Here is a 16,930-nt window from a genome sequence, read left to right on the forward strand (position 1 = left end):
TGAATCCAAATTCTAGATGGTACATTATTTCTGTTGGATTACAAGTGTTTGCAATTTTTCTTTTTTAAACTCTATTGTGAACTCCGCTGGTTCTAGAATTAAGGAAATTACAACTATGATGCTATTACTTCTATATTGTTTTTAGGGCATTTTAATCATAAAATTTTATTACTGGTTTCTGGATTTATTTTGTAACAAACTAGTTTTTATATGGAATTTGGTTTTTGGAGTCTTACAGTTCTGCCATAGGGGAGTTGATTATTAGATCATCTTATTCAGTGTTGTTCCCTCTTTCTTGCTTGTAGAGGGACATAAGACTGGGAGAATCTAAGAACTCTTGGAAAGTGCTTTGAAATGACAAATCAGGTGGTTTTGTTGTCATTCACATGTCACACAGGCTCAGGTGATTACTGTATGTGACACTGATTAGTTTTAAACATACCATGAGGATGATCGCAGACAGACAACAATGTTTTAGAGTTTTAAAGTCATCAAAATCCATAAATTATCAAATTATTTTTTATCAAGCAATATGTATGAACACTGGACCTTCTCTGAGATTTTTAGAAATCACTGGCTTAATACTCATTTCATACATCAGAGCCCAATTGGGCTTTAATATGGACAACATTATTCCAGGAACATAATGGACAAACAATCATATCTTAGACTAAATGCTGGCCATATATGCCTACATGTTATAGCCAATTTCATTTCAGACATATTGGGCTGACATTATAGCATGTGTGGCCTCCGACTGCACAACAAAATTGCTAAGGTCTGATGAGCCAGGATATTGGTGTGGTTATCAGCGAACCACCTGCCACAATATCCCTGCAATAAAGTGATTTGGCTCAACCCCAAATGTAAGAGATTGGTGCAATTTGGCCAGCCACATGCGTAGCTAAATTTCTGAAATATCAATTTATGCTACAATGGGTCAAATGAATGTAAAGCATTCTGGCATAATAAAATTATTCTCAAAAGTAAAGGTAACATACAGACACAAAAAATAGCCCTCTGCCAGCTTAGAGATATAATTTAACAAAAATAGCACAGTTCAGTGATAAGCGGCTATTGTTAAGAAGCCCAGCTACAGTCCTCTCACTGGAGTACTACATATGCTGTCCAGCTGCTGAACCTGGATACCATGGTAAAAAAATAATAAAAATAAAATAGGATTTTGTTAAATAATCCCCTCAGCCCTGGTCTACCAAAACTAACACTATATGAAAAAATGAATGTGTGCCCTATAATCTACTGGCCCTGCACTAAAAAATAATAAGTGACCAAGGAATGGCAGATTTTTTTTACCTCTGGGGCTCCTGTACAGTTGAGAAGGGGTCCCTAATATTGCTATTCATTACACTTGAAATAGTCAAAAATAAAAACACTATTTAAAACCCCCCTTAAAAAACCCCAGAAACTCTTAGTAACGGGGACCAGGAGGCTTCACTTGTATTGCAGCTTAGTAAGAGGACACTTTACTGTGGTAAACTGTTGTCCTAAAAATACAATAAAATACCACAGGAAGCAAAAGTAACAAAAAAGAAAAGAATGCAAGACTTCCTTTTCTAGACACGCTCACCTACATTATACAGAACAGTCACTGTTAAAGGCTTATTCCACAGAAAAGTAAAACATTAACTATGTACTGCTTGTGAGCAGTACGTACGGAAATAAAAGTACTCACTGCCCTGCTGCTTGTTCAAACACAGGTGCCTTTTGGCTTACTAGCAGAGGTTTTGATGCTAGATGGGAGGACAAAAGGTGCAGTGAGATTCAACGTAAACTACAAATCATCAGCCCACCTCTGTAAACAAAAAAAAAAGGCATGGACTATCTTCCAAGCCATTCGTAGAAGGTCGGGATAACAAGCTGTAGTTCACCTGGCTGTGCTAGCTTCCCACAGGGAGGTGCATAGAGAGCACAGACCATGGTGATTGAGCGAGTGGTGGGTGCAGCCGGACTATTACTGCAGTATGTACTGTCAAGGAGCAATACATAGTTCATTTTTATCTTTTATGTGGAGAAACGCTTTAAAGAGTTCCTGTCACCTACAAACCACTGAGGCGTCCACTGCAGGTTTATCCAGTATTTATCCAGTATGCCGCTCATCTATTCTCCCGGAAGAGATAGAATTAAGGCACTGTCTAATATTCATGAAGTCTTACTTATGGTTTCTAGTGAATGCATAATTGGCTCAGCTCTCCACTGTGGGTAAGCAGCAGGTCTACTTTAAATAAATCCTTGTATAGACAGACCGATCAACAGAAAGAGCATATATTGAACATGTGTACAGTATGTCCAGGGTTAATATTTCCTTAACTAAACTGATTTTTTTCCAGGTAACCTTTTGTATTGTGATTAGTTTTCGCTCTTACTTTATCTATGAAAAATGAAAATATATTTTCAGTATTTCTTGCTATGAACAAAAAATTAAACCTGGGAATTGTTTAAATGCAGAAATTTAATCAAAAGAAGCATAGTGCACATTACAGAAATGTTGCAAATTTGTATTTATGGAAAAAACAATAGATACTTATGTAACGCTCATTAAAAACTGGAGCTTTAATAGGATTTGCATGTGAATATTTGCAGTTACATTGTAAAATGCCGTGTGTAATCATATTCTATTGTAGGAATGACAGCCTGTACAAATTTTAGAAAAATAAGAAGGTACCTGGAGAAGTGATGTTAAGGAAGATTTACAATTTATAAACTGTTCTACGAGCCCAAATCCTCAGTTACAGCAAAATAAATTTCTCATTCACAGCAAAATAAAAAAAATGGAATTTGTACCACCAATCCCCATGAGGCGCAAAATCTTTAATCACCCATCTTAAGCCTAGTAGTATCATCATCATCATCATCATCATTTATTTATATAGCGCCACTAATTCCGCAGCGCTGTACAGAGAACTCATTCACATCAGTCCCTGCCCCATTGGAGCTTACAGTCTAAATTCCTTAATATAGACACACTCACACAAAGACAGACAGAGAGGGAGACACTAGGGTCAATTTTTGATTGCAGCCAATTAACCTACCAGTATGTTTTTGGAGTGTGGGAGGAAACCGGAGCACCCGGAGGAAACCCACGCAAACACAGGGAGAACATACAAACTCCACACAGATAAGGCCATGGTTGGGAATCGAACTCATGACCCCAGTGCTGTGAGGCAGACGTGCTAACCACTAGGCCACTGTGCTGCCCAGTATGCCACCAATATTACACGCACTGTGTATCTTATTACAGGGACAGTTAGCTGTGTAATAGGGTTACACCTGTTGTGTAAATGATACAATGAGCAGAATCATGAAACAGCGTATATTTCCCTAATTCAGACCATTGACTCCCTTATAAAGGAAATATAAAAAAAATATAATATTCCAATATTTTGTTGGCAAAAAAATCCAAAAACATTGAATATCACATTTGCCTTGGTAATAAGTTATTCCAGGTGAAACTCCCCCAATAACAAACAAACAAAAAAAACAAAAAAAACAAAAAAAAACACACGGCGCACATACACAAAGGCAAAACAAACAAAAAAGCCACTACAAAAATTGGTTTATTGACAAAAGAGGACACCCTTCTAGTCCTGATTTGCTTGATAGTCCATTGGCATTTGGTAAATTAGAAATTATTAGTAAAATTATGTTAAATTGAATTATAACGCGGTCCAGAATATTTAAATAGTGATGAGGTAGGTAATAAAGAAAAATCTTTTACCATCACAGTATATAAGGTTGTGCATCGGGAGAGTCAGTAGGTAACGGAGGGGAGAGCTAGTACAAAAGACATCAGACGTAAAAGCAGGCAGTGGAAAGTGTCTGAAACAAAAATACTACATAGCATTTACAGTCTGTAATAAGTGTGGTGATTGTTCTCCATGAAGATAAATTATTGTGGGTTTTCTTGTGTGGAGGGGGTCAATTTTGGATTATTTTCTGCTATCCAACTTATCACTTCTGTTCAACGTGGATAGCCTCCCCCCCCCCCCCCCCCTCCCCGCACATGCGGTTTATTGTTGAATATAATGTAACATATCCTCCAGAAGCAGCTAATTTAACCTATATCTAAGCATTTCAGGTTGGGAGAAAAATGCAATTGGAACATTTCTTCAACGTTAATGGAAAAGGACACATTAAACCACAGTAAACAAAGGATACATGTGGACTCCTAACTCTCCTCCACCTTCTGCCACTGTCTCAATGATTTTCTTCATAACTTCTGCATGCCTAAATAAAAAGAAGAAAGGGACACAACTTACATAAAAAGGTTACATATAATGTTAAAGATCTTCACGTCTTATGGTATGAAACCTGTGCATATACATCTTATTAAAAAGAGGTTAAGAAATGTATTAAGAATCAACTTGTCCATGCCCATTTGTAACATCACTGTGTCCTAATGAATCAGCATAAGGATCAACCTCCTCTAAGTTGTAGCCTTTTACTAAACATGGCTCTTGGCTATAGGGAGCTGTGGGTGTCTCAGGGGAATTACCACTACAGGGGAACATGACAAAAAGAGAGGAGAAATTAAAAGAAGATTTCATTATGGATCAAGTTGCATTGTACAAACAGAATCGTAACAGGTTTGCAGTTCTGTTGCTGCATTATACCCAAGCTACAAAAATCTCTCTTTTTTTGTAATATTGTTATTTAGGAAACAGAATTCAAAATATTGCCCAAGAGATGTATTTCTGAACCATTGCAATCAGGGTAACAGAAGCATATCTTCTTGCTTGGAAATTGCTGTCATTAGGAGTGTATATCGAGTGTGGGAAGGAAAGCAGCAACAGAAGACATTAGCATTGAGGTAGAGTTTTGGCCTGACTTAGAAATACTTCATGCCCATCATGTGAGCTAGAGAATGGCTACTCTGACAAGCACAGGGTACTGCGCAAACACCTATTTTGTTTTTGAAGAACGAAATATTTTGCAGCAAAAAAAAAAAAAAAAAAGAAAAAAAAAAAAGGAAAATACAAAAACTTCTCTTGGGGCCCTAAATCTGAGACTAGATTATGTTCATTGAAAGGTAGGTGACATCAATCAACACATTTAAATAACCCCAAAAAAAAAATAATAAATTTTTTTTTTTCTTCAGCAAACTAACAATAAATATTAGTGTGATCTACTAGTCCACATACAATAAAGAGGAGGCAAATATAATTCTATATTTTCATTTAGTCTATTATGAGAGGAACTGTATTGCTCAACTTGTACCCCTTCATGTAATCCTTGAGACCTCACTGCCAGTCCATGTTTAACGATGGCAGGATGTGTCAGCCATTATTCGCTGTGGTAAATGACATGTGAGGATTAAGGGCAGTTGTGCCTGAAACAAGACAGCAGATTGGGGTTTGTGACCCTCTGCTCATGTGCGTGGCTGACCTATTCTGACTTGGTGCATCTTCATTTTTTAGTGTCATTGAGCTTCATAAGGATGTGCTAAGTTTTAACATGTGATGCTGTCCCTTGCCTTCAGAGCAGTAAATTTACATCAGGTTAGCGAGTGTCCAGCCTGCCATCATAAACGTACTGTGGCAGGTTGGGAGCCAGTTAGGTAAACTAAATATTGGGGGCCTCAGTGTATTTTCTGTTCTGGCCCTCCCAAATATGATAAACTGCAAAAGAATGTGCATCAATTACAAATGGAAAGCATAGCACTTTTAGGAGCTAAAGCCCCCTGTACTATGACGTGAGGTCATGTGACTGCTTTTATATGTGATATTCGGTTATTGCTCCTGGGTTTGAAGGGCAAAGCAGTGTTTTTTGTCAAGGGAAAATAATGCTTTAGATGATATGAATGGCATAGTTTATGCACAAATGTCTTAAATGCATTTCTGTACTACTCTAAAAGCAGTCGGAAAATTACCTGCATGGGTGGACAGAACACATTGCCGGTGGTGGGAGATGAGGGTGGTTTTCAATGGTCACAGTTTTCTTCACGTGATCTTGGCTAATGTCTTCATACATGTTGTCTACTGTCAAAGGCTGACGTTGCTAGAAGTTTCAACATACACCAAAATAAATTATTATTAAGGTTTAGTCAATTTTAGTTTAAAATAAAATAATTTTGAGCATCATTCTTAAAATGAGTGCATTAGAATCCATTGAATTAAAGCCTTGGGCATAGGGTACAACTATTATAATGCAACTCACATCTTCTCCTTCCCCATGCTCTTTACAGATTGCTAGAGTTATTTGCGTCCCCATACTTTCCCAAATCCCCCCCGAGCCAACACTGGCTGCACTGTGGAATATCATGCAGAACACAAGACTCCTAGATCTCCTCTGACGACACTTGTCTCTCCAGGGTTCTGCCCACTACTGCTTCAATTATGTGCAATATGCGATACCGCACGTTATTATTATTATACTGAATGTACCATCATCATAATCTTCAAAGTAAGACAGCCTTGCACATCCCTGGAAACATATCTCTAGAATCCAAGGACATATTTGCAGGTTAAATGGCTATGTGTGTATGTGGTAGATAATATAAATTGTAAGCGCCACTGAGGCAGGGACTGAAGTGATTGATTAAATATTCTCTGTACAGCGCCACATACTATGTAGGTGCTATACAAAAACAATTATAAATTCATGAAATGATCACTAGGCAAAGTACAGGTAAAAGTCCCTTGTGCTCCCCCTGCTATTACATACTGCAGACAGTGCTGGATACATTAATTTATAATATACATCTCTAAAGAGGGGTGAGAGCAAATTAAAGTACATTTAAAAAGAGAAATATTAAAAACTATATACAGACGTACCACAAAATAGAAATGAGAAAAAAATATATTTATATATTTTATAATAAAAATTATTTTATATGAAAAAGTTTAGTTCTTTGCAATGCACACAAACTTATATATACTAAACTTTTGGGAAGCTGCAAGCTAAAGGGCAGGTAGGCAGAAAATAAAAGTTGACCCTATATGAACAGGCATCATGAAACATAGATTAATACATTTGTCAAAGTCTCCATACCATGACATATTTCAAAACTTAGGGTTAGGTTTATCAAACCTTCTAAAATGGAAAAAAGCGTTGCCCATAATAACCAATCATATTCTAGCTTACATTTTCTAGAATGTACTAGGTAAATCTTTGCTAGAATCCGATTGGTTGCTATGGGCAACACCTCCACTTTTCATTTTGGAAAGTTTAACAAATTTGATTAAAAAAAAAAATAAAAAAAAATTCTAAAACATTTTTGTTTTGAAGTGGAAAGCATAATTTAAGAGGATAGCTTTCTTCATTATTACAAATATTCAATAGCTAATCTAGATAATATATATTTTTTGTTTGCTATTTTATTTAAATGTAGGCATGTGAAATAACCTCATTAGATCAAGTTCAAAAAAATATTCCATGCGAGAAGTATGCTTTCCTGAAATCCTTGTGTCTGGTATACATTCACTTTTCTATGCAGTTAATATTTCAGGTCTCTACATTTAAAAAATGCTGAAGCACTTTGTAGGACTTAAACTATATAAATTTTAAAAGTGTTGCAATTTAGTTATATGTTGAACCTTAAGGAAGTTTGGGTTTTGTAATCTAGAGCAACATGAAGAATAACAACCCATTTTCAGAAAGCAACTTCTTTATTTTTGAGGACTGGAGCTTTAAGTGTTAATAAAAGATATAATGATTGTGGCGAAACATTGTTATGTATCATGTGGCCTGCAATTAATATATTTGCTATTATTTATTTATAAATACACCCGTCACCCAAACAAGCGAAATGCGACTTGTGCATAATCCTCATCTTTGCTGTACTCTGAGACCAGTGCACCCAAACCAACAGACAAAGCTCTTTTCTCCTTCCCACCTTCCTCAACATGACTACCAAACCGGACTCTGATCAAGGTAAACCGTTACTAATAGAAGAAATCTTAGTCAACAGAACAACATGCCTATTTTCTGTTTTCCTTAAGGTTTACCCCCTTATGCTCACTTAAAGATATGTTCGCAAGCAGATCAGTTAGTAACTTCAAGAAGATGGGAGACAGAGGGTTTACGTAGATTTAAAAGCTCTAGCGACAGACACACGAAGAAGACAACATGCAAAAAAAAGCAATTACGTGCATATGTTCAGTTGGATGTTCTCAAGATGAAGCTGTACAACATTAGCATGTGTGTCAGGTGTCCGTTAGGAGTAACAACCTTTGCCCCATGATATCGTAAAGAGAGAGAAAGCTTAGCAATGTGGCTTGTGACACGGTTAGCAGTAAATGCAAAAGTTGCATTCACCTATTTGTACACAATTAATATAATAAAGCTGCAAAACTGATGAATTAAGTATTATCAGCTGGAATTGTCAACACGCAACTGGATAGTGCTGCCGATAGTCATCATCAACGCACATTTTCACACCTGCCCTTGAGGCTCCTGCAAGAGACTTGCCTCCTGACAGTCGTATCTGTGTCAGTTCTTACTGTACTCGCCACCACACTCCTGCATGTAAGCTGTGCCAAATGCGGATACGGACTTATACATACAGCTTTCACTGGCTGTACATTGAAGGGAGCACTGATCAGTGTTATAATGGCATACATTTAAGCAGCTCATAACCAGTCTTTTATGAAAGCTGTCTTTCTTCATAGCACTCCCTGGCTTCCATCATTTAATGCTAGGTCTAAAACGCCTTGAAAAACACACCCGACTACACCCTAAATGGCAAAATGGTGAATAAATTATTCACAAGTTCAGAGGTTTGTCATAAAAGCTGGCAACATAAAAAAAACAAACAAAACAAAAAAAAAAACTAAGAGGTTTTCAGAACAACAAAACAAAACAAAAAAAAAACCCCTTCCCACATGTTATCACTACAGTTCGTACTTTATGGAATGTAGTAGATTCACTTTGTCTTGTTTTTCTCAAGGACATACCTCGTCATAACCGAATAACCAAAGTCTTGGTGTTTGATAATACTTGTCATATGTGATGTAAAGGTCGTACGTTCTGGTCTGTAAGATGGCATCTTCACTGCCAACATCAGTTTTGGGTTTGCTGGCCTCTATAATTTTGGTTGTATCCACAGTTGCCTAATTTAATATGAAAAAAAAAAAAATAGAATGAAAATGTAAATCAAAAACATATGTTTAATTTTATTTTTTGGCATATTCGTCATTTAAAATCAGATGTACACACATACATGTCTTCAATTAATATCCTCCAACAGACAGGTTGATTTGCAATACCCATTCCATTTATTTTATCTTAGAAGATAAAAGAAACAAACAAAAAAGCATTTAAAAACATAGTTTGGTTCTTTTACAGCATAATGGATTTTCTATTCTTATTTTTTTGCAATTTTTTTACAGGACAGCAGCAATGTTGTTTTAACAAAGTAAACAATGGCCAACATATCAAAGTTTGATTTTGTCCAGTTAAAATTTACCTAAAATCCCCATAAATAGTTAATTCACCATCCAAACTATCTAATGTGTTAAAAATATATGTATTTTCAATCCAGGCCATTTTGGTCGATTTTATTCAGCTGAGCAAAATCAACAATTTTTCTATTAATTTGAATAGGCAATATATTTCAATAGGCATAGAAATGAATGGCAAATGCTCAGCCATTCACACACAATGCTTTCATGTTGACCACTTGCAATTGACTAAGTATTGAAAACAAACGGGCTGCTGTCAAAACAAGCAAGTACTACTTTGAAATGTTTCCAAAGTGCCCGAGCTGACAGGGCCGGCTGACGCTTGTAGGTCCACAAGCACCAGCATGTCCTAGCATCCAAGGCTTGCTGGGACTTATAGTTCCATAATAGTATTAGACTTTACTTTTTTTAAATAATAAATATTTACTTAACTTTGCATTTTCTCCATTTAATTTTCTGTGCCCCTTAAAATACACTTTCCATTGAAATAAATGGGAAATATCACTGGTTTTCAGGCAATCTTGACTGTCTGAAACTAGCAAGATAATTTTTGGAGAGTTTCCAGGCGAGTCTGCAAATCGCTCTATGATAGATTCCTCCTGATCTCACCGGCACAATGTAGAAATCAATGATTCCTGTTACTGAGATGTATGACATTTTTTTTTCTTTATGAAAGTTTAAAAAAGTGGAGATATACATGATGATTTGCCTTTTTGTAGATTGGGTAAATTACCATGCAAATTACACAAAAAAATAAATAAAAAATAAATAAAAAAAATAGATTTGTTCAAAGCTAACCTTTGATAGACCTCCCCTATCAGCAGTAGTTCTGGCTGCCTAAGCTGTACTGCAGGGAATAGGCAACAAAGGCAAATGTGAGACCAACCTACGGCTCTCTTTTAAAATTGGGCGCAAGCCAAACTTTGTGGCGTGAATATAAGTATCTCTGTACTGCACATGCAGACCAAACTGCATCCATATCTAAATGTGTGCACATAGTAAACTTGCGTCCCATTATGCCTGGAAACGCGGAATGGGCGGTTGTAAATGGGAGTACAGTGAGGGCGGGATCACATAATTGTAGTATGTCCACTTGTGACGTGACCTTTTGAAAGGTGCATCTATATATAATACAAGTTAACCCGGGCATGATACTCATGCATTCTAGTCAAATCAAGCTACTTAAGGTGTTAAAAAGGTTCTTGTCATGCATTTGGGCCATAGCCCAGGCCTCCTCAGGGGAAGAGCGTTACTTCCCGACGCAAGCGCCCTTTTTTAACGTGGTTTTGTCCACATGTCACCACCCCATCATTTTTCTCCATCACCTCATCCTTCATCTTTATCGCCACATCTATCCAGATGTCTATCCAGACACAGGGATCTCTCTCAGCGGTCCCGAGTATCACACTCCTCTCGCTCTGTCACCCCCGGCAACCACCAACCACTCCCCACTGTCACCCCCGGCAACCACCAACCACTCCCAACTGTCACTTTTCCTTCAAGAAATATATATAATATATATTATATATATATATATATTTATTTTTTTAAAAAATCTTTATAAACACTTTTAACAATTAACAAATTAAATTAACAAATTAAAAACATCTTAGTATACCAAATTTCAGCCCTTTCTGAATTTTCTTTTCCACACACACTAAGAATTTAGTAGGTCAGTAAAGCAGGTAAACTCCGCCCAGCAGGTGGCGCTGCAGCTTGGTTTTATTTTTTACACACACACACACACACACACACACACACACACACACACACACACACACACAGACACACACACAGACTAACACACGCCACTAGGCGCATATATATATATATATATATATATATATATATATATATACACACACTATATATGTGTGTGTATATATATATATATATATATATATACACACACATATATATATATATATTTCTCATATTTTGTAAATTCATCTTATTATCAATTAAGCATGAATTATAAAAAATACCAAAAAAAAAGTAGCAAAGGACAATGGTTGTAACAACTTACAAAACAACTGACATCTCTTTCAAAGATAATAAATAAAGAAACAGAAAATATTAATACTCTTATAAGGCACTATGAATTTTAACACACTTCTAGAAATCAGTTGTCTAGTTAGGATGCTGTAACTGATAGGAGTGGCGTAAAACAGGTGCTTTGAGTGCGAGCTCTTATCTTATTAAAAAAAACAAAAAAAAACCAAAGCAAAACTGCGGAACTGTCTGTACATCACAGACAGCCTGGTTCCAGCCATGGCAGCACCAGTCCTGAGAGAATGTTGGCTTAGATCCTATGGACATAGGGAAAGCTCTACTTTCATACGTATGTACTAAATTGTATGAAGGGGCCAATGTTTTTGTCAACACTTTTGTTTTCATGTGTATTAAAGCCATTTCATGTGCATTAAAAAACAAGTCTGGTTGTTTAAAGGCTTTGAGATTTTACAGCTTACATCATCATTTTCTAGCAATCCACTTTCTTCATATTCTGAAAAACAAAATAAATATTTCATAAAATATATTTATAATTCTTAAAGATCATTTCAAACAAATTAAATTGCAGTAACTGTTCGCTGGTTTTTTGCCAGAACCCCTGTATCACGCTTGCCTGATATGTCCATCTCTATGTGGTCAAATAGGTCCAACACACTTTCACACCAAGTAACAAGATTTAGGGCTAGATTTACTAAGCTGCGGGTTTGAAAAAGTGGGGATGTTGCCTATAGCAACCTATCAGATTCTAGCTATCATTTTGTAGAAGGTACTTAATAAATGAAAGCTAGAATCTGATTGGTTGCTATAGGCGACATCCCCACTTTTTCAAACCCGCATCTTAGTAAATCTAGCCCTTAGTGTCTAACATAGACTTTGCTCACAAATGTATTTATTTCTATTAGTGTTGACCAGTCTGTTTCAGTTAATAACTGTGTTTCAACCTACATATGAAAATGATGATCACCACCACCTGTTTGGTATGATTGGTTAATCATACACCTGACTATAAGCCTACAAAATCCCTGACTTTGTACAAGTGTACCTAGAAGAGTTGATGCTGTTTTGAAGGCAAAGGGTGGCCACACAAATATTGATTTGATTTAGATTTATCTTCTGTTCATTCACTTTGCATTTTGTTAATTGATAAATATAAACTATTAACACTTCTATCTCTGAAAGCATTCTTACTTTGCAACATTTGTTAATCACCGGCCTAAAACTTTTGCACAATAATAATATAATATATTTTAAATAATATGGAGACTTCAGAATCTTCAAATGATTTACCTTCCATATCGGCTGCTTCACCATCCTCATCATCATCCTCAGCATTGCAAGCTGTATTGCTAGCTGGTTTTCCAGAATCCTTATGCAAAGAAAAATGCATGTTATATGGTTTGCTTTATTACAAGAATGTGGAAATATTACTATATTAAAACAATAAACAGGAACATGTATTACACCTTAATCTTACCGGAGTCTCAAGTGTTATTTCTTTGATGGCTTCAGTGACGCTGTTCACACCTAGCAGACACAAAATGTGATTGCACTGACATAAGACAATAAACTAAAGACAGGGTCAGCTTATTTGTTCCCAAATCATAATACTCGGGCGCAGATCCAAAAACATATGTAAAACAGTATTTTGTTAGCTTCAGAAATATTTCAAGTATATGGAATGAACATGTCACCCATTGTGTATCACATGCCCATAAAACTGTAAAATTAACACATTCATACACAAGTACTAATTTATGTACCTTACCTAGGTCGCACATATTTTTTTTTTGTCTAAAAATGCACAATACAAGCAATTTGTAGAAACTGGTGGGAAATGACACAGTAACGCTGAGGAGTCACTGCACCTACTGTACTACATCTCTATTCAGCCACTGGACCCATGGAGCTCAATGATTAGCGCCAGGACCATGTGTCCACGTGGCTGAGGCTGCTTTCTTCATTACCTCAGGGGGGCAGCAAAAGAGGCTCCACCTCCTCCTCAGCTCACTTAATAACTTCCCCAACTAATACCTATTCATCCACAACTCATATCACTCCACCAAGCACCTAGTCAAATGACACTCACTATCACTGCATTTCTCATCAGTATCCTACTTCTCCCTCTCCCATTATCATGATTTCCCCTTACTTTCCTCCTTGCTAGCCCTCACACACACAAATTATCTCATAACCTCTCTTTCTCACCTTGCTCCTTCTTATGCCTACGAACAACATCAGACCCAAATGCGTACTTCCAATCCCTAAAATCTCATCACTTTTCCTGTGCACTTTGGAACACAAGACCTGTTTGTAATGATCTTGCATCTATCCATGATCTATTAATTTCAATCACCCTTCATCTCCTTTCCAATACAGAAACCTGATTCACCTCTTGACACCGCATCCTCTGAAATAACAGGGAAATCTCCAAATTCCGAGACCCGGAGGCGAACGCAGGATTTAGAAGGGGGGGGTTTCCGCCCCCCCCCCCCCCCCCCCTCCCCGGAGAAAAAAAAATATAGAGCGAGAGAGAGCTGCTGCGCACCATTTCAGCAAGTCTGAATTCTACAGCAGCCGTGGCGCTGTCAAGAAGCATCCGCGGCAGTGCTGTATTATACTACAATACAGCACTGCTGCGGACGCTTCTTTGACAGCGCCGCGGCTGCTGTGGAGTACCGTTGGTTCCCAGAGGGGAGGGGTTTCTGGGGAACCAGAAACCCCCCCTGCGTTCGCCACTGAGACCCATAGGCAAACAAGGTAGAAGAGGCGTCATCCTACTTTCTACGCACTCCAAGTCATAACCCAGAACCTCTCCTCTGAAGCCACACCCTCACTCTATTCTCTCTGCTCCACTGGTTACCGTCATTTATCGCCTTCCAGATCCAGATTCCAAATTCCTTGACAACTGTTCCGATTTGCTCACTTATTTCCTATCCTTTTACCTACCTACTCTCATACTAGGTGATTGCATCATTCCCATTGAGAGTTCATCACACTTCATCTCCCAGTCAGTGTGATGAACTCTCCCTTAACTTGTGTTCTCCCATTTCTGCTCCATCTCTGGTTTTTCCAGCTTGGCCTTCCCACTTTTTGACCACAACCTCCTTTCCTTCATCCTCACCTCACCTCAGGCCGCTCCCCCTGCACACAAATCCACAAAGAAACATGTAAATGTCACGACATGATCAATTACCATCTTCCTTTAAACAACTATTTTCTCCTCAACTATTCTGTCCTGATCTGCCCGTCTTTTTACAACATACCCCCTTTAGCTCTAAACAAGACAACGTTCCAGCTACCACATACAGCCTCACAACGATCTAAGCCTCAATCAATGCACAGCAAAAACCAAACAGACTAGCTATCTGCAAAAGTGCTCTACACTGTTGAGAACCATTGGAGGCAGACTCCCACTACTCCAAAAGTCAACCTTTTATCTTAAGACAATGCCCTTTGCCAAAGCAATCCTACTTAATTTCTCCAATATCGACCCATTCTTCTAACACCCGACATCTCAACTCTTCTGTGGCTATATGCACCATCAGCATTTCCTTCCCTTGCAGTCCATGACTTTTCCAGCTACTAAAATCAACAACATTCAACAAGATATCCCAGCATGACAAACCTCGCAAGTTCTACCCACTTACTCCTACACTCCCCAATCCACCCTCAGTTCATTCTCTCCAATACCCAAGGACAAAGTCTCTACATTCATCATCTCACCCCACAACATACTTCCTCTCCCCATTGCATACCCACCTCTAGTTCACTTTTTCAATCTGTCTCTTACCCAAGATGCAGTCAAAAGTGTATCCATTTTCTCATTTCCCACTTCAGCTACTCTGTCCTCCTATATGGCATTCCCTGTACCCAGCTGTCTTTGCTTCAATCCACCCTTCATACTGGAGCAAGACTGGTCTTGCTCTCTCACCACTCCATTTCTATCATACCACTTTGCAAATGCTTACACTGGCTCTCCATATCCTCCAGCATCTAATTCAAATTACTCACTTTCACTTCTCAATAACACCAACCCTTCATATTACCCTCATCTCAAAATATACTTCCTCACGCCCTTGGATTCATCTCTGACCTGACACTAATCTCCGATAACCAGCTTATTCTCACCTCTACCCACTTAAAATCGCCACCATATTTTACTATGACCACCATACTGTGAGGGAGATGTCAAGAGCCTCTCTTCACGTTATGGACTGGGAAGACAAGCTTAAAGTTCCAGGTTAAATATACAGAATGATTTTTCTTGGCTCCTATGACTTTTGAATGATTTTTAATTAATTCCCAATGTGATACACATTTTAAGGTTCAAAGAAAAAAAATAAAATTGTAAACCTCAAAAGCAAAATATACCTGAATGATGAAATGTATCAACCCATCCGCCATCTCCATCATCCTCCTCTATAATTGCTTCTTGTTCGTCTGAATACTCCATCTGTTTACATCTTTTGTAGCATGGCACTAAGGGGAGTTATAATTGATCTTAGACATACAATTTACAATAAGCATAGTGTGATCAGTCTTGGGAGATTGTGAACGACATATTAATTTCAATCACATAGGCTCACATTTTTTTAAACAGATATCAGGTTCAGTGCAGTGGCATGAACTTTGCCAAATAGATTACAGGTTACTAATGTTGTGTTTCCAAATACAGCAAAACAGTTTTAGGAACATACTGTCCGTATATATCCCTGATAACCTCTGTTCATCAATCGTCTTCAACTTAAAAAAGTAAATGCTCTAACTGGTAATGATCTTTCCTTCCAATATCCACAACAGCACCACCACAAAAATATACCTACCTATCTGAAGAGAAAGAAAATGGTAAGGTTTAATATCCCCTCCCCCCTTCACAGTGAATTAGAAATTGCCATAGAGTACAGACAGAATGTATAATTTATTAGTGAGAGTATCACGGGTGCCATCATGGACATTACAAGGAAAGACAACTATTGGTAAGAGTATCATCTACTTTCCCTTATACCTCCATGACAGCTTGACTAGGAGATATCACAGAGATTGTGCCTCCCACCTTTGCCCTAATATCAGTCACCTGAAGTACTTTATTAACAGAAGCTAGGTCCTGGTTTGCACTGCAAATCGCTATATGGTGGCAGACGCTTCCTTCGCGTCCAGAAAGTGCATACATCTCTTGTGGGGTCGGGTGAGAGTTTCTTGGGAAGAGTCCATTACCTTCTAGCTGATCCAGATGACTCGAGCAATCAATCTTGTGATTATAACCTTCCATATTAAAAACCTTATGTAATCATTAAGACAGTGAACAGTTTTTTGGGATTAGCACAAAAGGAAGGTATGCCCATCTCTTGGGACCTATGGAAATTGAATAAACCTTTTTAAAGCCCTTACCCACTGGTGTTTAAACAACTGACTTGCATTTATAGCATAGGAGCAAACTGCATGTGAAATTAAAACCTATTTTATGACATACCCATTTGTGATTATACTTGCGGCTGTGT

The 16,930-nt window shown here is 37.7% G+C and overlaps 1 protein-coding gene across 1 annotated transcript in view; it reads right to left on the reverse strand.

The window, feature by feature from the left end:
* Positions 1–2,452: 2,452 nt before the first annotated feature.
* ATG3 (autophagy related 3) overlaps positions 2,453–16,930 on the reverse strand; it is a 33,029-nt gene continuing 18,551 nt past the window's right edge. The window contains exons 6-13 of the mRNA XM_075196379.1: positions 15,804–15,911; positions 12,907–12,956; positions 12,720–12,798; positions 11,891–11,925; positions 8,913–9,068; positions 5,888–6,015; positions 4,177–4,245; positions 2,453–2,683 (exon numbers count right to left, since the gene is read on the reverse strand). Of these exons, the coding sequence (XP_075052480.1) occupies positions 2,602–2,683; positions 4,177–4,245; positions 5,888–6,015; positions 8,913–9,068; positions 11,891–11,925; positions 12,720–12,798; positions 12,907–12,956; positions 15,804–15,911 (707 nt within the window). The 3' untranslated portion in view covers positions 2,453–2,601. The remainder of the gene's footprint in view (positions 2,684–4,176; positions 4,246–5,887; positions 6,016–8,912; positions 9,069–11,890; positions 11,926–12,719; positions 12,799–12,906; positions 12,957–15,803; positions 15,912–16,930) is intronic.

Source organism: Mixophyes fleayi, chromosome 2 (assembly GCF_038048845.1).
Source record: "Mixophyes fleayi isolate aMixFle1 chromosome 2, aMixFle1.hap1, whole genome shotgun sequence".
NCBI classification, from domain to species: Eukaryota; Metazoa; Chordata; class Amphibia; order Anura; family Limnodynastidae; genus Mixophyes; species Mixophyes fleayi.